This window comes from Pterocles gutturalis, unplaced genomic scaffold (assembly GCF_000699245.1).
Source record: "Pterocles gutturalis isolate BGI_N339 unplaced genomic scaffold, ASM69924v1 scaffold10441, whole genome shotgun sequence".
Classification (NCBI taxonomy): domain Eukaryota; kingdom Metazoa; phylum Chordata; class Aves; order Pterocliformes; family Pteroclidae; genus Pterocles; species Pterocles gutturalis.
Window position 1 is genome coordinate 959 of NW_010097825.1, and position 27,093 is coordinate 28,051.

A 27,093-nucleotide genomic window follows, 5' to 3' on the forward strand; every position below is an offset into this window, starting at 1 on the left:
TTGTTGGCTTGGTCCTGGTACCGGCTTGGCTACAGGGCAGGGAGGTTTTGTGGGTGCTCCCTGAAAACACTGAGGACCCAGTGGCTTCGCTTCTGAGAGCTGAGCTGAAAATGAATGTAATGAATAGGAAGGGCTCAGTGGAAAGCTGATTCTGCACAAACTGTTTTGTTTAGAAATGTGCTTTCATGCTTCTAGTGAGTTCTCCAGTGCAGACAAAGCCCTGCTTTAAAAAAAAAAAAAATACAAGAAGACAAGCAAAAAAAAACCCCCAACAAAATACAAAGAACCCACAAATGCCCATGAAGAGAGTTGGGGAAAACAGAATTTCAAATACTGATAGGCTGCAGTGAAGAGTTTGTCTTGTCTGTTGGCTAACCTTGACCTATCTGAACTATTGTTCCTCATCGTGGCAAACCCTCATCGCTATGAGCTCTGCAAACACACGCCGGGCACGGATTTCTGGTGCTTGGAGGGAGAGAAAAGAGATGGTTATTGTTCCTCTCCTCAGTTCAATGACTAGTGAAGTGGTTCCTGTGTATAAATAGGGTCAAGTGCTTCTGGATCCTTCAGGATAAAGGAGGCCTTATGAGATACAAGAGGATGTTGTTTGATGGAGAAAGAATTCTTGCTGGTTGTGCAGTGTGTGCTGGTCTCTGGCCTGCCTCCCACCTCCCAATGGGGACTGGGTGCTTGGAGGGGCCATTTGCTTCCCTGGTTCTTCTGGGAGCAGACGAGGGCTTTCTGCTCTTGGGATGTGGCTGGCTGTGTATGTTTTGTTGGGACCACAAGGCTGTATGAAGGGTTGTGGGGGGTTTTTTGGGGGTTTTTTTTGTTGTTGTGGGGACCAGAAGGCTGTATGAAGGGTTGGTTTTTATTTTTTTTTGCTTTGTAGCAGAGCAGTGCAAGAGCACAGACACACACAGCCCCAGGCGCACTTGGTCACTCTTTGTTAATGGTTGTGAAATTGGTTTTATGCTAAAGCACAGACACACACAGCCCGGGGCACACTTGATCACTCTTAATGGTTGTGAAATTGGTTTTATGCTAAGGTCTCTTTTATCCTTAAGGATCCTGAAGCCAGCCATCACCTTTGACTAACCCCCTCATAAAACACTTAAGTCTTGGGTAGCTGTGGTGCTGAACATGTAAATCCTTGCTTAGTTGTTATTTATGCTTCAGTTCAGTAAGTCCCTTTCCTGGGGAGTAAATGGTCTTGAAAAAATGAGAGGAAGGGCTAAGTGCTCTTCTCCTGAGAGACAGCTCTTGTCTCAAAGAGCAGGCGGCTCCTCAGGTGTATGAGACAGACAATTCCTCACTGAATAGCTGACTCTCACCGAAATTAGCAGGAGTTAAGGGTCTCCCTTGAGGGGTCTATTCAAAATGAGGCAGCTTGAGCCAGGGTAGAAGAAAGGAGGGATTTGTCAAGTGTCCCAATGGGTGACAGCAGGACTGTGATGTGCCTGTGGAGGTGGTGCCTAGACCCAGAGGGTGTTGAAGTGAGATCCTCCCAAACTCCCAGGATGGGATCTTGCTGTCCTTTCCAAGTTCTTCAGAAAGGAGCTTTCCCAGTCAAGAGGTAGGTCCATGCAGAGTCTGCCAAAGATGGCCAAGAGATCTTACTTCTTGTTGAATGTAGGTGGCTTTCTAAGTTGTCTCTACCTCTCCCAGAACACTCTGCACATTCCTGGTAAGAGCAGGTGATGTGTCTAGAAGACATTGCCTTGTATTCCCCACTTCCCAGCAGCACCTGAGAGGCTCTAGGCGAGTTCCTTTTGTGCTGGGTACAGTCAAGGAACATGACTCCGTGCCCTCAGGAGCACGCTGTCTGTTTAGACAACAGGCAGAAGAAGATAAAGGCGGTTTCCAAGCTGTGGTCTGGGGAATCTCATTCAGCAGTGCCAGATGGGTTCAACTTCCATGTGAAGGGTCGGGGAGGAGGGTGTCGGACCAAAATCTGTTCTGTGGTGTGGCTGACACACCTGAGGGGTGGGATGCCGTTCAGAGGGACCTGGACATGCTCAAGAAGTGGGCCCATGTGAACTTGGAGGTTCACCAAGGCCAAGTGCGAGGTCCTGTGCATGGGTCCAGGCAGTGCCCAGTATCACTAGATATGGGAGGTGATTGCATTGAGAGCAGCCCTGCAGAGAAGGACTTGCGGGTACTGGTGGATGAAAAACTGGACATGAGCCAGCAGTGTGCCCTTGCAGCCCAGAAAGCCAACTGTATCCTGGGCTGCATCAGAGGAAGTGTGACCAGCAGGGCGAGGGAGGGGATTCTGCTCTGCTGAGACCCCCCTGCAGTGCTGCATCCAGCTCTGGGGTCCTCAGCGCAGGAAGGACATGGACCTGTTGGAGTGAGTCCAGAGGAGGGCTACAAAAATGATCAGAGGGCTGGAGCACCTCTTATGTGAGGACAGGCTGAGACAGTTGGGGTTGTTCCCCTTCTTCTGGAGAAGAGAAGGCTCCAATGAGACCTTATAGAAGCCTTTCAGTAGTTAAAGGGGGCTACAGGAGAGATGAGGAGGCACTTTTGATTTGTAGCAATAGGACAAGGGGTGATGGTTTTAAACTAAAAGAGGGTGTATTCAGACTAGATATAAAGAAAACATTTTTTTACTATGAGGGTTGTTGAAACACTGGCAGAGGTTGCCCAGAGAGGTGGTAGATGCCCCCATCCCTGGAAACATTCAAGATCACGCTGCATGGGGCTTTGAGCAGCCTGATCTAGTTGCAGATGTCCCTGCTCATTGTAGGGGGGTTGAACTAGGTGACCTTTAAAAGGTCATCTGTCTTCCAGCAGAGCCTGCCGTGGTCTTAGGACCTGTGTTCGATTATGCTTCAGCAGGGCTAGAGGCTGAAGAAAGCGGTGACGTCCTAGCGCACTTTTTCTCTGCAAGGGCCCTGCTCTGGCTTGTGTTCTACATCCTGGGGCTCCTAAGCCCTGGGAGCAGAGACTGGACATACACAATGGGTTCTGGTACTGTCTGCCCACCTCTTTCCTCTTCCCAGGCAGTTCCTGTGGGAGGGCTAGGAGCAGTGATCACTTTAGCTGGTGTTTGCACCTCAGGGTTTCACACTACCCAGAAGGGCCTTCTTCATTCCTGTGGGAGGGCTAGGAGCAGCGATCACGTTGAGGTGCAAACACCAGCTAAGGTTTCACACTACCCAGAAGGGCCTTCTTCCTGAGCTTTCTCATGGAGTTACTTTCAAGCCTTTTGCACCAGAATGAGCTGTCCTTGCGGTGTGTACACAACCTTGACAGAAACGATAGCAGCATTTACAGGATGCAGCAGTGAATATAAATCTGTTCTGACAGCTTCCCAGCATCAGAAGCCCTTCACACTCCCACTGCTGCAGTTTGGCTCTCACCCATTATCCAGTGCACACTTTAATCAAATGCATTTATAAGGTGTTTTCTGAAATCCTACACTCCCTATTAAAAGGGGGACTTGATGGCAAAACAGATTATCAAATATTTATTTCCAGAATAATCTTTGACATAGTTCCTGATTCTCTGCATCTCTCTTCTTTTTTTTTTTTCAGCTTTCTGCTTTCCTGAATCCAGCAGAGGACCAGAGCCAGCAAGAAGAGAGTGGCTGGAAGAAAGCACTGGAAGAGAGCTGAACTTTTGCTTTGGTGCTGTGAGCTGCTTTGGCGGTGAGTAAGGTATCAAGACTGTTAACCCATGTTGGCTCTCAGGTTGAGGTGGATAATGGCACTCAGTTAGTTGTGTAAATAGAAGCTCTTCACCTGCAAGCTTTAGAGTTCCTCTCCTGGGAAGGTTTTACTTAATGACTTCTGGCTGCTTTCTGGGCTGTGTGAGATAGACTGGCAAGTTGATGAGCAGCTGGAGGCCTTTTCTGAGGATGTTCACTGGGGCAGGTAAAGCGGCAGGGGTAATACTTTCATCTTACAGAGAGGAAACTTAGGTCATGCTTTCAGAGGTTGGAGTTTAGTTTTGCTGGAGAAGGAGGTCATCAGTCAGTTTGCTGAAGATAATAGGTTATTGGCCCACACCTGCATTGCACATACCAAGGGGAGGACGTCTGCTTTGTTTGCTAAGAGCTGCCTCAGGACCAGGGTTACTTGGTGCAGGTCAGGCTCTGTGAGCCTTGCCCTCCAGGCCAGCAGCATGCCCACTGGGCGAGTGAGTTGGCTGTACTGGCAGGGGGCTGACCATGCTGGACTTGCAGCCCTTTGGGAGCTGCGGTTTCATAGCAGCATAGGTGCAGCAGGATTTCCTGCAGCAAGTCTTTCTTGTGTGTGTTGGCAAAGATGTTAGAAGTTATCTTACTTCTGGCATACAAGGTATCTATGAAGTAGATGTCATTGATGCGTTGGATACCGATTTTCTTGCTATCATTCAAAAATCAATACTTAGAGATAATTATGCTTTTAATGGCCTTGGAGCTATTCCATTTGCTTTGGCACTGTTTCTTCCCCATCCATCAGACGCTGCTTTAGGGCAGGTTGTTCAGAAAAACCTTGCAGGCCTGGCTTTCTTTGCTGTTTAATTAAGTGCTGTTACTGTGCAAGTTGAGACAAATGTACCAAGCAACGTCTGTGATGACTAAATGAATGTCTAGCCAGCAGGAGTGTGTGTGTGTGTGCATGCCACGTGCTTTCTGAGCTGGGATGTGGGTGTGTGCCTGTATGTGCCTTTGGGCCTGCAAATAAAAATACAGTAGTGGGAAAACCAGAGCAAACGCCATTGAGATTTTAGGTGGCTCAGCACAACAAAACAGCTGTTTGTGCAGCACTTGTGTTCCCAGGCGCTCAGCACCCAGAACTGGAGCCAGCTTCTGGTGTGTTCCTGTTTGTCCGAAGGGTTCAGTCTCAGTAGGATGAAAGCCCAAGAAAATCGGGACATGGAGTGGCTTCACTTTTGAAGTGACCCCTGCCTGGCAGTTGTGCACTGTGTGTTCTTACCCAGCCAGGAGGTTGTGGCTTGCAGTCAGACAGGGCAGGATGAGCTCACTCTTTTTTCTTTTTTGGAGATGTTTATATAGGTGGGTCATCCTTTCCTTCTTCCTCTTCATGTAGGCACTTCACTATTACTTCATTCTCTCATACTTCATTACTAGCATCTTACAATATTGGATGTATTTGAGCCAGCATGCCTCGTAAATAGTTGCCAAAATTGCTTTGCCAGACAGTCCTCTCATTAGAAGTATGGATTTTACTAACCCCAAAGGAGGTTGTTCCAGTTCACTGGCCAAAGTAGCCTATACCTGCAAAAGCACTTTTAAGGCAGTGAAATTGTGTTGCTGTACGGCTTTTGCCAATGCACCAGTTACCTGGAGCCCATCATGCCTCGCAGCTCGCACTCCTCTGTCGGCAGAGGTTCAGTGCAGGTCCTTACAGCATCGCCAGGTTTGGAGAAAGATGAGGGTCCTGCGCTGGGGAGGAAGAGCAGACTGAGAGACTTGCCCAAGGCCATGCACAAAGCCTGTGTCAGAGTGGAGAATGGGATTCAAACTCTTCAACTCCCAGTTTCTTGAATTAATCTTCAGACTGTTACCCCTCCCTTTCATGTGCAGGTTCAATCTCACTGACTTTGTCCTTGTTTTTTCCTCCCATCTTTGTGCATTTTGTTTTAGTTAAAGCATTATTTCTTCTTGTCACTTACATCGCAGTGTGTGTGGGCATAGCAGGAACCTGTTGTTGATTTCTGGCAAATTATGTAAAAGCACTTCTCTTCATTATATGACTAAATTTCACAGCCTATACCCCGTGATTACTTGCTTAAATTGAACTTGCTGATGAAGCTACTGTCTGTTGGACTGAACCAAGTGAATTTCATTATGGAAGTGCTTCTGGTCTTCTAACCACTTTTCAAGTTAGCAAAGTGCTTCCCATTCTGAAGCTCATGTCTAATTAATATGTTTTTATGCATTTGTAAATACACCCCTGTGGCATAGCTCGCCGTTTGCTGTCCACAGGAGAGCTCATTCTTAGTGATCAATGTGACTCAGTAAAGACCTTTGCCTCGGTGTTTTAGAATAGGATATAACGATGTGCCTTAATCAGTGTTGCTTATTGTCTGGTTTCAAAAGTAATTCAGCTCACTTCTGAGGGTCTGTTATAAAGATGACTGAAGCCAGGAGATCCCGGTTACATCAGTGAATTCAGGGTGAGGCCTCTGTGTTCACCCCGGTGCTGCGGTGCAGATTAACACCTCTGTGCTTTTTGGGACCACGAGGCTCAGAGCCTGAAATTGCCCTTCGGCCGTGAGGCAGGTAATGCCTCACATCTCTGCTGCCAGAGCTCTTTGGGAAAGATATTTCTCAGGCATCTCCTGACGCCCAGCACAGCTCCCTAAAGCCTGACCCAGTCTTTGCAGGCGATGGCAGGCGGCAGGCCACCCTGTGTGAGGCAAGGAGCACAAACATATGACTTAAAAAAAGGGTCTGGAGAGAGCTGGCTTTCCCTGAATAGCTCTCGGTGAGTCATTGAGCATGCAGAGGCAGCCAGTGCCAGCAGTGCTGCTCCTGGCTAGGAACGATAGATCAACAGGAGCCAGCCCTGATTGCTTTCTGATTCATGACCTGCCATCCCTGCGTGAATCACCGTGCCTTATAAACCTGCAGCTGTTCCCTGCCAGCTTTCTGGAACCAGACAGGTCCTCTCCTCCCAGCGGCAAAGCTGAGCCCCCTGAAAGGCCTGTACATGGCACTCGGTGGAGCAGGACCTGCAGTCTCGGGGGAATTTCAGGCTGTCCATCATCTGAGTGCAGGTACGGTCGCAGTTTGCGTCTGCCTGGTCCTCACCCAGAACAAGATGCAGCTTGGTCTGGGATTTATGAGCTCTCACATCAGAAGGAGGGGCAAGTTAACATCCCTCGCTAGGGCCCAGCACCTGCTGTATGGTGATCGTGGAAATACCCATGGTGGCTTTTTTTTGGCAGGGGACATACTTTAAGGAGAAGGGGGAAGGTTCCTGAAATCCTCTGGGCCAAGGGGCCAGCCCAAGGACAGTAAGCATTGTTACTGAACCAGGGTCAGTCTCAGCAAGCCTGTGGTGCGTCTCCTCTACGTACAGCCCTGATGTTCGAAGGGGTGGGCAAGAAGCCAGGCACAGCCCTTACAGTCTGTTACTGGAGGGCATCTCTGGGGTCTGGGCTGAGGTGCCTGGTTTGGGTTGTGCAGGTGTGTGTGGCTGCGGGAGCCTGCCTTGCTGCTGTCATTCCTGTTCTGTGGCTGAATGAAACCTCTGGGAGCTGTAAATCTGTCACCTCCCGTGAACATTGCGTTCACAGGGCGTCTTCTCATTAAGAATTTACAAGTCTGTTCAGTGCATACGGTACCACCAGCATCCATCCCTCCCCACTGCCCCAGGCCTTTTTCTGCTGCAACACGGTAATTAATCTGAGGGTTGCTGAGGTTCTGATCTCTTCTGAAGATAACTCTGAAGAGTTATTCTCCTTGATATATGCCACCATCTCAGAGCTGCTCCCTTTGCCAGTGAAACAAGCTTCTGCTGCCAACTGTTGTTGCCAGATGTTATTCTAGAGAAAAATGTTTTCTTGTGAACTTACGATGGGGGACAGGCATGGGTGGGACTGCTGGCGTCTTCTCACCCTTGCCTTCCCTGTTAGCTTCATTTATTAGTTTCTAAAGCACAGGCCTGGCTGCAGTTTTTCAGGTGGGCTGATGTGAAGCAAAAAACAAAATGCAATTATGCTGCAAAATGGGCAGCAGCTGTTCCCAGCCTTGGTTCACCTGGCTCTAAAGCAGTTAACAATGCATCAGCAAAGATAATATTGACTGACTGACCCAACCTGATGGCCGCTTGACGTGCAGCCTGGCTGTGTGTACCCATTGCTCGCTTTCTTTGCTGTCGGGAGTTTTGCAATGGGCTTGCCAAGGTGATGAGCGTCTGTGCTCCACGCCTGGGTGCAGCTGCAGCGGGTCCCTGGAGGATGCTCGCATCACTTGTGGGAAGAAGTTCTGTCATCTAAGCGAGCATGAACTCCATGCCTCTGGAAAAGGGGAGAGGCTGTGTGCCTGCCTTCTGGGGAAACTGCTGCTTTAGGAAAGCACTGTGCTCTGAGATGGGTACAAGGTGTTCGCATTATTTCCCCGCTGGCTGGTAGGGGAGCGAAGGGATGGTTTCTTAACTGAATGCAGGACAGGGGTGTGGATTTGGCTGCACTTCTGCAAACCGTCACTGCCAGCAGTGATGCTCTGGGCACTGCCTTTGTCCTGTCTGCCTGGTCAGGCAGCGGCCAAGAATTTTTTTTTTGAGAGGTTCAGACCTTCTAGTATCAATGGGAGGCAGCAGAGTGACATGGAGCTGCACTTAGCTGCAGACTTACTTCTGAGAAACCTGCAGGAGTGTGTAGGAGATCTGTAACACTGCACTGGGATCTGTAACACTGCACTGGGACTGACCCACAACAAACTCCTGTTAGTTATGTATCTGCAATGGTGTTTTATGCTGTCACATTCTCTGAAGCCAGTGGTTGTGTTTCTTCCTCTCAGTAGCTGGGACAGCTGCCCTGGGAGACAGCTGGCCAGGGAGAAGGGCCGTGAGAAATAAGCAGAGTGAAGAAGAGAATTAATTACTCCAGCATATTGCTGGGGTTCAAAAAGGACAGGGCGTTTGAGGGGATAACAAGTACATTCCCAGTTACAGTTGTAAAGATTAAAAATACCCCAGCCTTAGAGAGGGATCTATTTAAGGCAATTGTAACCAATGCCAGTGAGGAAAGAGTATTCTTTGGAGGCAGATTATTCCGTAAATGTCAAGCACAGAGGTTTCTGTCGCTGCTTTCAGAAGCAGCAGTTACAGGCTGCAGTCAGGAGCTAGCTACTGCAATTTTCTGGATAACAGGTCTGGGATTTCATTTGTTTCAGTTCAAATGGGAAGAAGTGAACATGAACTGTACTGAAGTTTCCTCACCGTAACGTTGATCACAGTTCATGGTTTTGGCTTGACCACTCGCACAGCAGTAGGTCTGATCCCTCCACTGCAAGTATTGATCTAAAGGAAAATGAGTCTCCAGAAGTCACAGCGGGATGGGGAGAGAAGAGGAGGATGAAGGCAGGACAGGAAGGCCCCATGCTGGTACAGTCTGCCTCCCGTTCACGCTGTGCGCGGTCTCGTGCTGTGTAGGTCACCTCAATGGGTGCAAGAGCTCTTGATCTAAGCAAGCACTCCTGGTATCCCGGAGGTCAACTGAGTGGCTTGCTCACTGGCTTACTTCAGCAAAAGGTGATAAGTGTGAGTTCTTGCAGGAGGAGAGCAGTAAGGCTGGCCTTTTGGGAGAAGGGGTGTGATGGCTGACTAAATCAAGCTTTTCTGATTTTTTTTTTTTTCAGGAACTTGCTGAGCCTTAAAGATGCGCGAGTATACAGAAAAGAAGGAAACATGTGGGACCATCTGTCTCAAGTACCTGCTCTTCATCTTCAACTTTTTTTTCTGGGTAAGAAGCTTCAGTCTGTTTCAGAGGCACTGAGATGGCACTGCCGTTTTGGTGTCAGGGGCACAGAAATCTTGGGCTTGATGAAGTCTTTAGGAAAAAGCGCTGACATCAGTAGGACACAGATTTCATCCTGTGGGGTGAAATCCCATCCCTTGGGCTTGCCTGCCCAGGCTGCAGAAGTTTGACACTGTAGTATCTGGCTGTTTCTAGGTCGTGTTATGAAGTACAGAAAATAACAGGGAGCCTGAAAACATGATGTGTCTCTGCTTTGTTTTTTCACCTGGCTTGCTTTTCCAGGGAGCCTGAGGACCCCACTGTCTTGTCTTGCCACTCCTCCTCTCAGAATGGCAGAGGGAGTCCTGGCAGTGGGTTGTGACAGCTAGATAACAAACACCTTTTTGCAGATGGGTTCACCGTAGAGCTTCCTAGAGTCATGCTTTCCACCAGAAAGTTACTGATGCCAAAGGATTGTTTTTTCCTTTGCTGCTTGGGACAGAGCATTGGAGTGTCCAGGTCATACCTGTAAGGAAAACTGTCTGAGCTTACCAGAAGGTGCATAAAACCCTCCAGAAACACAAGGCTTGCAAAGAGAGAAGGGACTGCTGGGAGTCTGGTTGGCTTTTCCATGTTCATTTGCTGTAAGGGTTAGAGTTTAACCAGCCAGGCTGTTAGCCAGGCTCTGTTTAGCTCCTTAGCTGCTTTCTCTCCAGATGTATAGTATAGGAAGGAGATATTGGGCATGGTTGTCATTTACTGGTAGTCTTGCTGCCTGACAGATAGTTGAAAGCTTGCTGATCTAGAGCTGTTTTTTTCCCCTCTGCTGCCAGGTAGCACCCCAATAGATTTGACTTTTTTTTTTAATTTGCCTAGATAACAGTGTGGCTACGTTTGGGAAGGCTCTGGTCCAAGTATGAATTGCTGTGCATAGGTAGATGCTCCAGAGAGCTTGGGTCTCGGGCTGGCTGGGGTGCAAAACCAGCCACCTTGGAGCCCAGCCCCTCCCAGTGCACTGGGTCCTGCTCCTGGTCCCAGGGACATCTCTGGGAGTCCTTGCTTTAGTATAGATCATCTTTGGCTCAGCTTATGGAGCTGAGGCACATCCTCATCTCCCAGTACAGTTCCTCTGGGAGGTGAGGAAGTTTGTGCATCAGATGCCTCTCATTTGCGTGCTTCTCTCTCTACCCAGCTGGCTGGTGGGGCCGTGATGGCAGTGGGCGCCTGGACCCTAGCTGAGAAGAGTGACTACATCAGCCTGCTCTCCTCCAGCACGTATTCAGCAACGGCTTATATTCTGGTGGTGGCTGGGGTGGTTGTCATGGTTACTGGGATCCTTGGTTGCTGTGCCACCTTCAAAGAACGTCGGAATTTGCTAAGAGTGGTAAGTTTTGCTTGGTTGTTTTGTTTGGAGGAAGATTCACCCCATTTTATCTTTAACCGTACTGGCAGGGAGGGAAGCACCGTGGTGGTGTTCTGCACCAACCTTATTTGTTTGTCCTACAGCAGATACCACTAAGGACTCCAGCTCCTAACAGCAGTTCTGTCCTTGTCCTGGGGGGCACGTTCTACTGTAGAACATTTCCTTCTGTCCACCCAAAGAACATGCTTACCACTGCATGGTTCAAAAGTACAAAGTATAATTGTAATACCTAGACTTTGTGTAAGAACGTCTGTTTGAAACTATTCAAAACAAAATCTCATGGCTTTTTTCTCTTCCTTCTTCCCTACCCATCCCATATTCTCTTTCGGAAAATGTGAAGAGAGAGGAAGTTATGAGAGACCTGTAACAAAACTGGCTTTAATGACACTAAGTTCAAGGCAAATTAACACGCTTTATCGCTTTCTTGTAAAAAATCGTAACATTTCCAATGAATGGTTTCTTTAGTTGCAAAAAAAAAGTTTTAATTTTGCTTCCACAAAAGAAGCCACAGTGTTTTGATAATCTGCTCCTTCTTTTACACCATTCCCTGTGTTACTTCTGAGCTCAGCCATCTACGCTGAAGTTTTTGACCATCCCTAAGGTTTCTGTTCAGCTTCCTCCATCTCAAATCTTGCTTTCGGTCTGGAGTGTGGCAGCAGTCCCTGGATCTGGGCTACAGTGGCGAGTGCAGTGACTGAAGTAACAATCAGTGGGTCTTTGATTTCACAGTCACAGAAAAGGATTCTTCAGCAACTTCACCAGCTCCTTCCTTTGCAAATCCTTTGCAGATTCCCCTGACTGTCCCATTTCCCCTGTGTTGTTTGGATAGAGGAGCAGAAATAGGAGTCAGGAGCAAGCCTGATGCTTGTGCCACTGCTTTGAAGGGCTGGGAATCCCTGTGAGAGGCAGAGGAGGGCCAGGAAGGGAGGATGTAACCCAGGAGACACTGTGTGTACATTGCTGGTGCTTGTTCATTAGGCTCCTGGTCTGTGGCAGTCCGTTTTGGCCTTGCTTCACTTACTTCCCATGCCAGAGAGATCTCCTGTTGTCTTTTTTGCCTCAGCCAGAAGCTTCAGATGAAAATCCGGTGGGGTTCTCTTTGTTACCCTGCCACAGAAAACTAATAATTGTCTCTTGAGAACAAAAGGTCGCTCTGTGTCCTAACACCACGCGTCCCTTTGGAGTGGCTGGTCGTGACAGGCCTATTGTCTCTTCTCACTTGTGCTGCGCTCTGGTTGTGGGTGAGTAATCCACACAAGAGAGAGGGCTGTGCTTGCCAGGGCTGGGTGAGCCTGGCTGGGGGCCTTTGCCAGCTCTGAGCTCAGGCAGGAATCCTGACAGCTCCACCGTCAGCGCCCTGGGGCTGTGCCAGCCTGTCCCAGTTTCTCTCTGTACCAGAGACCTATGTAAATATGGAGGGAGCGCTGTAAGCGGCGCTCTCCGCTCTCTCCAGTGCCTCCTTGGTGCTTTTAAAAATCAGTTATTGACAGCTTTGGATGCTGCTTATAGAATGTGTCTCTGGTTTTTCTGTTGAAGACTCAGGAAGCTGTGACATTTTCTGCTGCCTTTCTATCTAGCTGTGAGTTTATGGGCCCACTTCAGGGCTCTTCATAGTATTTCATTGCTCATCACTCACAGCTGTGCTATATTTTATGTCGGTGCTTTTTTGCCTTCCCTGTGTCCCTCCTTAGCCGGGTGATGTGCTGAGGCTTGGGCAGCAGATGGGGAGTTTCTCTGGCGCTGTGAGCAGGCGTGGCAGTGGATCTGCAGCCTGGCTGGCCACGGTGCTGCTGTCCAGCTCTTCACAAGTCCACGGGCTACTACAATATTGACGAGACTAATGCTTTCCTACACAAAAGTATGCAGTCAGGAGTCTCAGGAAAGGACACATCCCATAGAAGACCTTGCATATAAAGAAAGAAAGTGGCTTTCTTCAGGCTTGGCCCCGACACTGCCGTGTCTGGTTATCTACCTTGGATAGGGAGAAGGGAGCGCATTGGTTATGATTTCTGTTCCTGCTGCATTTCAGCTTGGAGCCCTCCCACTAAAGTGAGATTGCTGATTTAGGAGTACAGTTGCTATGTTTCTCTTCTTCATGTAGTGGAAAGATCTCTCCAGAGAGCGATTTGGATTGTAGGTGGGTTGAACCTTTCTTTGGGTTATTCAGAGAAAACACACAAAAGCTTCACTCAAAAACTTGAAGCTGGGTGGAAGAAATCTGGGCCCTGTAAGTCTTGAGAAGATGCCAGGTGGCCCCGGCTCGGGCTTGGAGCCAGAGCAAGAGTAAATTGTGCCCCGAGCCCACCCAAGTCCAGGCATGTGTCTGCTACAGGCCTTTGGGTGATCCCACATTTCTGACTTGTTTCACAGCCTCTTGGGAAGCAAGTTGGGCATGTCCCCGCAGCTCTGTGCTGGAGCTGGCCTGCTCCTCGCAGAGCAGCCCTGGGTAAGGAAGCCCTGCAGTTCCTCGTGGCGAGCAAGGAGAGCAGCCATGTGCTCTGTGTGTGTCCAGAGTGAAAGCTGCTGCATGCCAGTTTCGGCATACTTGGAGGTGGCCCTGAGGGAACAACAAGACTGAGATAAGAGTAGTGATACAGTGCATCAGCAGAGACAGGTTGGATGTGTGGGTGGCAGATGCAATAACCTCCCTTACGAGGTTTTACAAGGGCCTTGTGGCTCTGATTTTTCAAGGTCTGCTGGTTCCATGTTTGTTTCTATCCAACGTAAGCCAGCACAATGAGCCAAGCCGTGGTGACACAACTTGGCTCTACCTGAATGCCTCTGACATGACGACACAGCAGGGAAAAAGAAATAAACTTCCCAGCTCATTGGTGGTTGTCATCATCCTGCCACCCTCCAGCCCCCTCCTTGGAGAGAGATGATGTCAGAACAGTTAGGACATAACTAAGTCCCAACAAAAGAAAGCCAGCCCTTGTGTCAAGGCATGCCAGTCCTTTCTTGCCCCCTCTCAACCTCCTGGGAGTGCTGAGACCAGCCTTTAGCTATCCCACACTCTTCTGGGTGACTCATTCTCCTGGAATGAATGGGTACCTTGTACAGGCGTCTGTAGAGATGGTCAGTGTTGGGCCGCCTGGGGATGGTGTGGGGCTGGGCAGTGAAAGCCTGAGATTGTGTGCTCAGATTAAAGCTTGGTCTGCAGATAAAACCCAGCTGTCCATCCTTCACAGCTGCTGAATCGCAGCAGGGGTGAAAGAGGAAGCCTCAGTGTTTGTCTGTGTCACTTTTCTCCTGCAAAGGGGCTTGGAAGTACCTAGCGAAGGAGGGCGCACGGTGGGAGTGTGACCCTCGAGCAAGGGTTACAGAAAATGGGAGATATCTTGTTTGTTTTGTCCTGGGAAGGCCAGCTCTTGGCCCGAGGTCCTTGTTATGGCTGGAACTGGTGTCTCTTTAGCTTTATCTACCAAAAGATTATTTTAGTAGTCTGGATCTGTAAAGAAACTCTCATTGCTACCCAGGAGCAAGGCAGGGGCTGTGTGTCAGTACAGGGGTTCTCCCTCAAAAGCTCTCTTTGACCCTAAGGAGGGAGGGGCTGCGTCACCCTCTGTCTTCAGACCTTCCCAGTCCTTTTAATCTAGTATACATGTTCCTCCTCATAGGTTTGGCTTCCCTTGCTGTTTGTGTAGAAGAACAGTGCTCCCAAAGAGTTTTCTGTACTGTCCATTTGATTCTCTGTGTGGTAAGCAGGGCACATCCCTTTCCATTTCACTGCCATTGAGCCCTTTGAAGAAATAGTCATGTCCTCCTCTTAGCCTTCTAAGAGCTCTTCTCACTTTGGTTTCAAGATATTGAACTTTTCCGTCTAGATCCTAATTCAGCAGCACAGTCCTGGGTGTGAATCAGTACTAAAGTCCATCTGCTTCAGTAGTGCCCTTCAGCCTGTGGTTGAGCCCCACAGAAGTCACTGGAAACATAAATCTGTGGTTTAAGCTTATGCTTAGGTGGTCTGCTATATCCTTGGTGAACCGGGCCCTTTGTTGCTTTATTGAATCATCCTTATAACATACATTGCTCCTTAGTAACTTGGTGAAATGCCTTAAACAATATCAAAACAAACAAAAGTTTTCAATTTTTTTGTATGGCAGAATCAGATGTTTTCTGTAATATTGAGTGTAGTCACCAGGTTATCGAGGAACCGCTTTCCTTTGCCCAGTAATCTTATATAATATTGAGTGTAGTCACCAGGTTATCCAGCAACCGCTTTCCTTTGCCCAGTAATCTTATCTCAGCTGCCTGCACTTCTCCATTCTCTACATCCCTCTGGCTCTGTGAGTTAAACTCACACTTGCTGCTGCTTGTCTTCAGTTATCCTGTGGTTTGGGGTTTGGTTTTTTTTTTTTTTTAATCTCTGGGATTGTTCCTTTCCTACCCTACAGAGGTCTTAATCCCAGCCCCTGCCTTTGAACACTGCTGCAGAGAAGCATTGATGCAGACATCACCAGCTAATGGAAAGCTGTCTCCTGGCATCTCTTTCCATTCTGTTCTAATGTCCTGCTATTCCCATTATTTTACAGTACTTCATATTGTTGCTGTGCATCTTTCTCCTGGAGATCATTGCTGGAATCCTGGCCTATATCTACTACCAGCAGGTGAGTGGACATGAGTCCTTAGACACTCAAACCAGGGAAAGAAAACAGCTGCTTATCCCATTTCTCCAGCTGGAATTGGGGCTTGGGACCTGGGGTCTGGTTGTGGTTCACCTTTCCCCATGTCTGTACTCACTCCCCTCCCCATAACGGGAGACCTTGGATTATTTACTATTCTCGACAAAGTGGTGGTGGTTACTCCAGGGAGGCTGCTCAGCTCGTTCCTGTGGTTCACCTTTGTGCACTATTTTTCTGAAGAACCTTTTAGAAGACAATTTTTGCGGCTGTGTAGATCTAGGAACTCTCCTAATGCCCTTCAAGCCATAGTGCAAGCAACTGAAATCACATTAGCAGCACTTAGTGTATTCAGGACATAGGAACAGTTCCTGCTGCACCCAGCAAGTGAGCTGCCAGACTTCTGAACTGGCAAAGATAACGAATGGTCCAGCTGAGAGGTCCTTTCAGGTCAAGCAGTTTTTGAGAGCTTTACTTAACCAGCCCAGCCGAGGGGCTGGAGATCAGCGCAGGCTCCCAACAGCTGCGGTTGTAGCTTGGCACTTCTGCAGTTGCAGAGAGCAGAGCCTTAAGTCAGGACTTAGTTTTCAAAGGGAGTCGAGCCACCGAGGCACAAAGAGCCTGGGAAGTTGCTCTCATGCCTGGAAATTGTTTGGAAATGGCAAATTATGATGCTGTCAATTGGCTGTCTGAAAAGCAGCTGCCAGGATTCCCTGCCATTCCTTTTTCTCCTGAGCCTTCTGTGCTCTGCCTCACTCAGATGGGCACTGGCCGTTTGTGAGGAGCCAGAGAACGGTGCTAGCTCCTACCAGGAGGGAGCTGTGGCATGAGTGTGCATATTTAACAGGGAAAGATCAATCCTGGCAGGCAAGGGAAGAAGCCAAGGGCTGTCCATCCATCCCTGCAGAGGCACAAGGTTTATACATGACAGTGGATGAAGAGGGGCTGATCCTTAGGTTGAAATAAGGGACAGCATACTTGGAGCTGTACCCTTGAGTGCTTTAGACCGCTTGACCGCATCTCTTACCACTAGCTGCACTTCCCATTGCCCTCTGGCTGACAACTCCCCCTTCCTTTTTGGTTGCAGGCTGCTTGTGCTGTTTGCTCCTGCTTTTATTTCAGCCCTTTTATTGGTGTCTAAGGCTTGCATGTCCATGTCTAAACTGTTTCTTTTGTTATCTCTATTCCATGCTGCAATACTTCCCCGTGAACCCGCAGGTAACTGCTTTTCTCCCAGGTAATCATTCTGCTAATGGACTCTCCGCTTTATTTGCCTCTGATGACTTCCAGCTGCTGAACTTTTCCTTTCTTTTTAATGCTCTAAGTCCTTTGCACTTCTGTAGTACTTCCCAGCCCAGGATCTCAAAGCATTTTGCAAATATTAATGAATGAAGCCTCTTATCTGTGTGAGGTAAGTGTTCTCCCCATTTGACACATGGGGTTGGAAAGAAGTGTTTCAAAGGGAGAATAAACTGCAGAGTGTATTTTGCGCAGTTCAGCACAACCAGGTGCTTGACCTCTCATTTACTACTTACTGGGGCGAATAAAAGGTGTATAGAGAGGCTACCCACCTGTTTCTCTCGTTGACCCCATCTAAAATATATGTTGATGTTGTTTATTGGTATAGGAAGCTTAGAATTTCACAGCTATATCCTTGATGAAAGGATGGCAAAAAAAGGATGCAGCTCTTTGGCACTTCTTGGCTGTTGCCTGGATTGGTGAGAAGAATTTGGCTGGATGAAAAGTGCCTTCACAGGAATAAGTGTTTTTAATCCCATCACCAGTGATTTATGATGCTCTCAGAAATTCTGTACTTCCAAAATCAGACTTCGCCTCTCTGTCACTGTTATTCAAGAAATGTCTTGCAGTACTTCTGCCATCGCACGCTTAATTCCCTCCTATGCCCTCCTTTTTGATGCTGATACAAGAGCTATTCAGACTATGTGGCTTCAGTCCAGCACGCCCAGGACTCTTGATTTCTTCCTGCTCCTGGACAGCGTGATTTGTTTTTTACTAGTTTGTCACAGGCTTCAGAGGGAGAAGACTACATGTGGTCTCATAGGCTTATTCATATCTAAACAGGCACAGTTTTGTGTTCTCTTTTGATGCAGACATGTCCTGGCAATCTTGCATATTCATGGTGAGGATCCATATGGTGACATGTAGAACAGGCTGAAATTTGGTCCTGAAGCACCTCCTTCTATTTATTAAAATGGAGGTGTGATATGTAACCAATTTGAAATCAGCCAGTCCAGTCCCAGCTTTGGAGGATCATCTCAAAGGAAGCTGTAGCTCCTGCTCTGCTTTTCTCTCGGAGCAAAGGCAATGCAACGTACGCAGGGCTCTGGGTTGCTCCGAGGGGTGAGTTTGACTCGTGATTTGATCCCACTTGTCTCTCCCATTCAGCTGAGCATGGAACTGAAACAAAATTTGAAGAACACCATGACCCAGAAGTACCGGAAGGAGGGAGAAGAGAGCGTTACCAGCGCAGTAGACAAACTGCAGCAGGAGGTGGGTATCTCTAGAGGCGGGGAGAATTAATGCCACTGCAGGGCTTAAGATCAAATGCACAAAAGGCATTGTGGGCTCTTGACATTCAGCATACAGATGTTTCTTCTGAACGCTGAGGGTATGTTGTGCTGCTTCTGATTCAAGACAAGGCTGGGCAGGGTGCGGTGCATAGCCTGGGCTGTGCAACTGGCAGAGGTGCATGATGTGATCTCTGATTGCATGCCCAGTAGCACTGGGTAAACATCGGAATTGCTCCCAGAGTGAACTGGAGCTGCCAAGTCCCTCTGACAGCTGGTTGTACTTACCACTTCAAAGCTTTGGAGAAATCACTGGCATTTTTCATTAAGCTCCTCAGTGCCCTAGAGAGCCAGATGTGATGAACGCAGAGCCTTCCTGCTGCTGTTGCCAGCTGTGCCTGGCTTGGGGCGGTTCAGGTTAGGGCTGCCGCCGTTCTGACGGGCTTTCCCACCGAAAGAACCTCTGGGCAGGCACTTTCGAAGCATGGGGCCTGCTATACACATACTGCCTTAGCAGGTGCGTTTCCAGTAGTCACTGGTTGTTAAACTTACTGTCTTAGCACCACTAACACTCCAGTTGAGTGGCTAGGAGCTGAGGCAGCTGCAGATGCGCTCTGGTTACAGTTCATCCTAGCAGTAACCAAAAGTCACAGCTGCTGGAAGATGAATGAAGCTGATACTTAATGGCCATTTTGGGGACTCTGAACACAAGACTCACTAAAAATTACAGTAGCCTAAAAAAAAAAAAAAGAAACCCGTGAAGTAGCTGGAGTCTCTGTGCAAAGGAGGGTGAAGCCCAGGGCTCGGTGTGGGAGGCTGGAGGGAGAAGGAGGTTGCAGCGCTCGCAGGCTCAGCCTTTGCTCTGTGTGCGTGCAGTTCAAGTGCTGCGGGAGCAACAACTACACGGACTGGGCTGACAGCCTGTGGATCAAATCACCAGAGGCCAATGGACGGAAAGTCCCAGACAGCTGCTGTAAGACGATAACTGACCTGTGTGGCCGCCGAGACCATCCTTCTAACATCTACAAGGAGGTAAAGAGCCAGAGGGCTTCAGGGCCACCTGCCACAGTGTGTACCGCAGCTGGTCAGGGAGGGAGGCTGGTGGGTTGATGCTGCAAACTGTCGGTAGGTTTCAAAGTCAGTAGGATTCCTTAGAAAGCAGAATTTGTTTATCTAGTTGAGCTCTCAGCCATCTAGGCTATTATTTTATATGTAGATATAGTGAAAAATAGTAAATTATATTTGTTACTCCAGAGTGTGCTAGCGATTGGGGGAAGTGGGAGAGGTTGTTAGTTCTGGAAAGGGACTTGGATGCAAGCCCTGCATTTGACTCAGCTGTTGCTGGAATTACTCAGTGAGATGCAAATGGAGATACTTCTGGTCCTTGACTGAGACAGTGGGATTTGACCTACAGCAGGAAGAAATAGCACATGGGGAAGAAAGATGGGCCTGGAGCAGGCAAATTAGGCCAGTGCCAGAAAAGAATGATGGAATTGAGATAGAGGGGCTTGTCTTGTCTCTAGAAGAAGCAAATTGAATGGCTGACTAGCTAAGTAAGTAAACAGGTAGCTTTCAGACCATCTACTCACCCTGTTAAAGCTGGTAAAAGTTCTTGCATTTATTTTGGCACTCTCCAGTCCTGCCCCTGGCTTTAACTTGCTTGCTGTGATGGTCTTTATGGGGTAGCAGAGTCCTTTTTCTGGCTTCAGTCCTTGGCTGGACATACAGAGCCTGGGGAGCAGCAACTGGATCTTTTTGCTTGTTCCTGTCCCCTGAGAGTTAAGGAGGGCTGTGGATGAAGATGTGGCTCCTTCAAAGCAGGTATTTCTTCTCGCAGTCTGTTCTTTGAGCAGGACTCGGAAGAGGAGTGTGAATAACTTCTGCCATTAAGCCAGGCAACTCAAACAGCTAAAAGGAAACCAAACATCTGTCTTTGGGGAATGAACAGGGAGAGGGAAGTCCAGTCTTTCTGATCTAGCAAAACCCCACTGATGTCTAGCTGCTTGGCTGGGATTTGCTCTTTAGGAAGAAGGCTTTCCCATAAGGTTTATGCCTTCCAGGCAAGTCCCAGCAAGGATGTACAGAAGAGAGTCGAAGGGCTGGTGAGGTGTTTCTGAGAGTGGAAACCCGCAGCCGCTGGAGAAGCAGGGCTGGCGATTCCCAGCCTCTCTGCTGCGTGAAGCTGGAGGTGGCTGCCCAGCTGCATTCAGAGAGGCCCTGTATGCTGCCAGATGTATTGGGCTAGCTCTAGAGGAGAAAAAGATGTAAGGGGAGGTTTGGATCTACAGCCAGATGCTGCATGTCATTGTATGAGGTCTCAGTCAGAGTTCAGAAAGGGTTTTAGTGGCTTTGGGGAAGAAAAACATAGAAAAGGGTCAGATCAGGCAACTAGAGTAACGGCTTCCTATCAGGGCAGCTGGGGCTGACTCTAAAACCTAATGTTGGCATGGGAAAAGTGAGGCCTTTGCCATCACTCCCTGGAGGGCTGCGTGCTTGTAGATGTCTGTGTTCACTATAAGCTCCTGGGGCAGGAGGGCCCCCAGGACCTTTGGGGCACTGCTGGAGCCTACACAATAAATCCCCCTGATGTCACCATGGAAAACCTGCCTCAGTACATTAAACAGTTCAATTATTTAAAGAGAACTCTTCCAAAAAAAAAAAAAAACCCCAGAATGGTTTTAGTGATTTATTTTAGCCTTATGACAACAAAAACTTGGTCTGGAAAGGGGAAGGGAGAGGTCATGCTGCCAGCCGAGGATGCAGGGGCTGGCAGAGCCAGGCATCTCCAGGCCACCCTGAAACTCATTGTCATAAGTAGCAGTGGGAGGAATTTACTCTTAAAAGGCTCCGTATGTGTTAGGCAGTGAGCAAGGGAACCTTTCTCCACGTATCTCGGAGGAAATGATAAACTCCCTGTGTGTGATGTGGCTGGTTCTGGTGCATTTCTCCTGTCCAGCTAGCAGCTGTGTTGGATTTGTTTGACAGTTCCTGAACCAGTAGGTCCAGAACAATACAAAACATGATGCAGTTTACACCATCCGTGTAGCTGCTCCAGTGGTGCTGGGGGAAGAGGTTGCTCACAGACACGGCTTTTTATAGCCTTGCTTTCAAGGGTCTGTTGGATTAAAGTGAACAAGGGGTTAAAGTGAAGCTGATATTCCATGTCCCTCCTTTCACCCTGCAGAGCGGTTGCATTACCAAGCTGGAAAACTTCATTCAAGAGCATCTGAAAATTATTGGAGCAGTGGGGATCAGCATTGCTTGCGTGCAGGTAAAAGGGGGCTGCATGGAGTTCTGGGGATGCTGGGCAGAAGTTCAAAGAACCCTAGAGCTGAGGGATGGAAAAAATCAGATGTTTTAGGCTCTTCCCTTCCTGGCAAGGAGAAGTTGCCAGGTACTTCGGGGGCTTGAGGATTCACTAGCTCCGAAACAAAAGCCTCTTCTGCAGGTCTGTGAAATTTGCTTCTGGTGAAAAAAGTGCAACCAGCTGGGCAAGGGGTCGAGCCTTCTGCTGCAGGGCTGTGGGAAGGGCATGGCCAGGCGGTTTGCAGCCTGAGAGAGACCTCTTGTGGGATGTGCTGTGGTTGCCTCTGCTGCTGCAGAGCCGGTCTGGAGGAGTTTCCTACCCTGGTTTGTTAGGATTAAGTCATCTGGAGTTTCTCCCTCAGCTGTGTCATGTTGAGGAACTGCAGTCTGCAAATGATTTGGGAGAGGGTGATGAATAAAGGGGTAGGATATGGATGCCCCCCATTCCCATTTTAGAGGGGAGGGCACAGGATGTTCTTTTCGTCCAGATACAGATGCCCTTGGGAGTTCCTCATCTTCCGCTTTGTCCTGGCAAATAGCCAAATCACATCCCAGAGAAACTGCTGGTGGTTCATTGTGAGGATTAGCACAGATTATGTTCCCTCTGGCTGCTTATTGCAAGATGGAGTGCAGTATCCCCAGGCAGGAGCTAGCGCCGCTCCAGTCTGCATCCAGGCTGTTAGTTTGCAAGCTGCTGCCTCCACTGCATCCGTTCTGGTTTTTCATGCATTTCTCTCTTCTCTTTACACCCTGTAGATCTTCGGGATGATTTTCACCTGCTGCTTGTACAGGAGTTTAAAGCCGGAACCATATTAATAGCTGCAGGAACTCTGTTGCTCCCCCTCTGCCACTTCCCTTAGTGCCTGCCAACCTGCCCACTCTCCAGCACCGCCACAGAAGTGTCTGTAACCTGAGGACTCGGCTCTGTAGTTAAATGCCTCTCAAACCACACACCGCCTTACCTGCACCCCTGGGGGAAGGTCACCTTCCTTGTTGTGTACAAGGCAGCCAGGAGTTCAGCGGGACCTCTTCATTGTCAAGAAACAAGAGAGCTGCAGGTCTTCTGCTGGAGGCTTTAGCAAAACGGTCCTATGATAGAACTACAAAGCAAGATTTCTCCAGGGCTGTTTCTCTTGAGGCTTTTCAGGAGCCAACATGAAGGTATCAGGATCCTCTACAAGAACCATGGTTTGCTCTCTGAGAAGTGGCTCAGCAGCCCCTGGCGTTGACTGTGAGGACAGATGATGTTTCTGCACTGAGCTGGAGCCAGAGCCGAGTCTCTCCCACGTGGAAGATTTCTCTCCCTCCCCCTGCGTGTGCACTGATGTCCTAACACAGCCGTTCTCTGCCCGAAAGGATGCCTGCCTGGCTGCTTGGGGCAGGAGCTGCTCCCCTGCTGATCAGGAGCACACCTTGGTGCAGCTGAAATCTCGTCGTGACTCTGATGTTGCCAAGACATGGGTGCCTTAGTATTTTTCAGCACTCCTTCCCCCTCTTCCTCGAAGCCTCCCCCAACGCGGTGCCACTAGGAGCTGCAAGAGGCCTTTTGCCTCCCAGCGATTCTGGAGCAGATAGACTACTTTCTAATACTCTTGGGTCTAGTCTGTTTTGTTGAGTGGCTTCCAGTGCGAGTGAGAAAATTCCTCCTGCTTATCTGCCTGCTGAGGTTTGGTGAAGAGTTGTCTGGTTTTGGAGCTGGCATATCTTGCTACCCTTTGGCCTGTCCGGTTAGCGCAAACACCTTCTCACATCTCATATGTGAGAGATGCCCTCAGCTTGTTTTTTCTAATTAGAACCTCCAGGTTTGTTGGGCAGGAAATGAATATATATGAATGTTTTATCAGCCTCCAAAGAGTTCGTTAATCAGCTAAGGGTTTTCTGGCTTTAATGAGATCTGGAAGCCCACTGTACTGGTCATGGCTGAGAAGGTCAGGAGAGTCAGCTTCAACCAGTTTGCCCCAGTGTGCTTGGTAAATTGGTAGCAGTGGGTTAACTGGCTGTTTGCTGCAGAGGAATAGGTTTAACTGAATATGCTCTGCATTGGGATCCGGGATACGTAAGGGACGTAGACATCATTGCTGCTGTGGACTTGGTGCCGTAGCGATGCCAACAGGGTCTTTGCCCAAATTCATAGGATCTTGTGTGCCTCTTGTCTTGCTCTCACCTTCCTGCTATGCCTGTTATGCCTACAAAGCAGAAAGGGCTGTGGGGTTTTGGGGTTTCTGAGCAGTGAAGACAAACCCTTTCATAAACAAATGTATCCCCTCTCCTGGCCTTTCAGCGGTGACGGCTGAGCTCTGGTGCTTGGCAGCAGAGAGTTAACATGAGCAAACTCAACCAGACCCCTAAAGGGTCTTGCAGCATTGTGGGTTTTTTATTTCACAGAGAAGAAATCTTGGACTGGTGCTAAAGGGTGACAAGTTAAAATTCAGAGCAGGTCAATCTGAAATGCTTCCACGAACATCAGCCCCATGAAATAATCCTTAACTAATGTAGAAAGAGGGGTGGAGGAACTGAGGTGTATCCTTGGTTCCACAGCCGTAGGAAAGAGGGGAAAGAAATCTAAATTATTGTGTAATGATCTAAAGGAGAAATCTCTAAATTATTTCTTGTGTTATAATCAGGTTCCTGACAGGTATTGACTACTAACTAAGAGGAAAATATTGAGCATGTTGCTTGAAGCAATATTTCTAGTTTCTTAAGCATATCTTCATAGCTGCCTTTGCCCATTCCCTTCAGATACGTTGTACAGGGCTGGGAGAGGCTGGGAAGAATGAGAGATGAACAGTAGGTTCGCTTGTGTCCATTGTGTTGTTTTTATACTTTTTCTCTGTGTAATAATATTAATTGCTTTTTTTTTAACCCAGTTTAAGTTGCTGGCCAATAGAAAAAAATAAAGCTTAAGATTCTATACTTATTCTGTGTAAATTCTGCAAAACTGAAGGGGTACTGTGAGTTGGGTGGGTTGTATGGATTCCTCAGATCCTGGAGGAACTGCCAAAGAAGCTGGTCTGAGGGACCAGGCTGAGAAGGAAGCTGGGGAAGAACCTGCTTCCCATCACCGACCTTGCAGCCTGGCTGTGATCTGCTGCTGCGGGGTGCTGCAGGCTGCTCCTCTGCCTGCCACCCTGAGAGCTGAAGTCGCAGGACCTCCGGGTACCTGGCACTGCACGTCGGTCACGGTCTGTGTGTGGAGCTGCGTGCACCCAGCGCTGCTCCGGGGTCTGGGGTACACCCAGCTGCACGCGCTGCGGTGCTTGGGGACCTCCCTCAGCCTTGTCCCACAGGCTGTGCTTTCTCGCTGTGTGCCGATGAGTGTATGCTCTGTGTGCCCTGGAGTAGCTCGGAGCCGCCTTGCAGCACAGGCATGGCAAAAGGAGGAAACGGACGTGTGCCCCTTTTTATGACCCTTTGGGATTTTGAGAATCACACGTTACCATTTCAAATATTCCCAAATCCTGCCCGATGGCAGCAGCAGCCTGTGGCTGATGGCCCCGGCCGCGCAGTGGCTCTCGGGGCTCAGCACAGGGTGCTGGGAGGTCGGGTCCCGTAGCTCCAGTGAGTCTCATCCACGCTGCTTGGCTCTGTGGGCAGCAGGGCCACAGTGTCACCAAGCCGCGGGGAAGGGCTGTACAGGTCACGCCGGTGTTCCCTCGCCTGGGAGGGGAGGTCGCTCCTTCCAGCCCTGGCAGCATGGGTCCTGGCTGCGCAGGACTGAGGCTGGGGGGTCACTACAATTTGCTCAGGAATAAAAGGAAAAACAGACGCAGCAGCAAATAGTTTCTGCAAAGGTCTGGCTTTGGGGCAGTCCCCCTGTTCCCACACACAAGTATTTCATACTCCCCCCACAGGGCTGCTTCTAACTCCAAACCAGTTCCCAAGCATGCCCTTTCTGCTCCTGCCACTGAATTGGGAGGAATTTTCCCCCCAGGGAGGCCATGGTGTCCGTTTTGCAAAGCCTCCCTTGGGTGGTGGTTTCCATGTCCTTGTTTTCCTGCTGGGCTGGGGCTGAGCAGGGCTGGGAGGGGGGAGAGAGATGAGGAGCAGGCGGTGATCCTCTCCTCCCTGGCAAGACGGGACAAGCACGCTCTGCTTGGGCAGTGGAGAAGGAGAATGCTCTCTCCTTCCCAGCTGTGAAACCCCCCCACATTTCCCTGTGTGTGCACCCCTGAGCGGAGAGGCTGGGTGCCTGTGCTGCTCCTCATCACCACCAAGCAGCAACGAGCTGCTTTGAGCGCCGTTCTGGGCTGGCTCCCGTGCTCTTCGGGCTGCTGGCCACACTGCACCTTGTCTCCCCGGAGCTGCCTGCCGCTTCCCTGCACCAGAGTCCGGCTGGGAGGAGAGGTGGTGGCTGCGCTGGTGGCAGCACCCAGCTGGTCAAGGAGGCACGGGGACAGGATTCACGTGGTGCCTTCGGAAACGACAAATTCCTTGTGGGGAGGGCGCATGGTGCTCTCACTGAGCGATAATCACATGAACGGCGGGGATGCTGCTGCCCACTAAACTGGCTCCGAGATTCATTCCAGCACAGCGCATCACCAGGGGCTTTTGAAGTCCTCGTACTCTCTGCGAAGCAGGCTGCTCCTCCAGCTTTCTCTGCTGCCTGTGTTAGCAGAAAGGATGCTGTCTGGGCCGGGGCCATCAGGATGCACAGCTTTCTCCCTCCTGGTTGCTGCTCCTGCCTGCAGGCTGCGGCCCACTAAACTGGCTCCGAGATTCATTCCAGCACAGCGCATCACCAGGGGCTTTTGAAGTCCTCGTACTCTCTGCGAAGCAGGCTGCTCCTCCAGCTTTCTCTGCTGCCTGTGTTAGCAGAAAGGATGCTGTCTGGGCCGGGGCCATCAGGATGCACAGCTTTCTCCCTCCTGGTTGCTGCTCCTGCCTGCAGAAAAGGAGCTGCTGAGCATCAGGCATCTCCAGGCTTCGTTTTTGTGAGTAGCAAACTGTATGACAGCAGAAGAGCAGCGTCTGCCTGCACAGAGGGCAGAGAGAGCCCAGTGCCCCAGCACAGCCTGATCCTGCCACCAGCTGCTGTGTCCCCACGTGGGGACAGCAAACCCCAGCCCCCCCTTGCAGTCCCAGAGTGGCTCTGCTGGCTGCAGCACATGTGTCCGGCAGCACTGGGGTGAGTGTGGGGGGCACACCGAGCCTCTTGCAGCCCTGTGTAGTCGAGCCCAACCCAGACCCAGCGAGCAGGACATGTGGAGTGATGCTTCACAACTCTGACCATATGTGTGTGTACATATAGCTGTAGATCTCCTCCTGTGTATAGCTATAGATCTCCTCCTGCCGTGCTGGAGGATTTCCACTGCTGCAGGAGGAAGGTGAGGTTTCTATTTCTTATTTTACTCAGAAATGTTGGAACCCCTTCACCCCAGAAACCTGCCACCGTAGAAATGTGCTTGGTCCTTCCAGAGCCATGTTCTCCTCTCCCTGTCCAGGGGGGGATGTCCCCTCCCCAGGTTGGTCAGTTGCAGCCGGGGAGGCTCCTTCCCTACCCGCAGCCACAGTCTCAGCCTCCCCTCTTCCAAAGGGTTCCCCAGCCAGGATTAGACACCACACAGCAAAAGGCTTCTGGTTAAGCTCACAGTGCCCCATTCATGTGTGGCTGTGTGTCCTGCCTGCCGCTGGCTGTACGCAAACAGGCATCTCCCCAAGAGCATCCTTGGGGAAACACAGGGCAGCACCCAAAAGCTTTGTTGTGCAGGAGAAACTGAGGCACGTATTTCATCCCCACACATCCAGCAAGGATCCGACAGACGCTGGCGGAGCTGCGGCGTGGGGGGGTGCATGCTGA

The 27,093-nt window shown here is 49.6% G+C and overlaps 1 protein-coding gene across 1 annotated transcript; it reads left to right on the plus strand.

Moving 5' to 3' along the window:
• The first annotated feature begins 9,342 nt into the window (after positions 1-9,342).
• Positions 9,343-22,473, plus strand: CD151 (CD151 molecule (Raph blood group)). Its single transcript, XM_010086653.1, has 7 exons — positions 9,343-9,426; positions 10,613-10,804; positions 15,376-15,450; positions 17,869-17,973; positions 18,867-19,022; positions 21,175-21,261; positions 22,053-22,473. Exons 1-7 carry the CDS (start codon positions 9,343-9,345, stop codon positions 22,110-22,112), a joined length of 759 nt encoding a protein of 252 aa, XP_010084955.1. The 3' UTR covers positions 22,113-22,473.
• Positions 22,474-27,093: the final 4,620 nt, after the last annotated feature.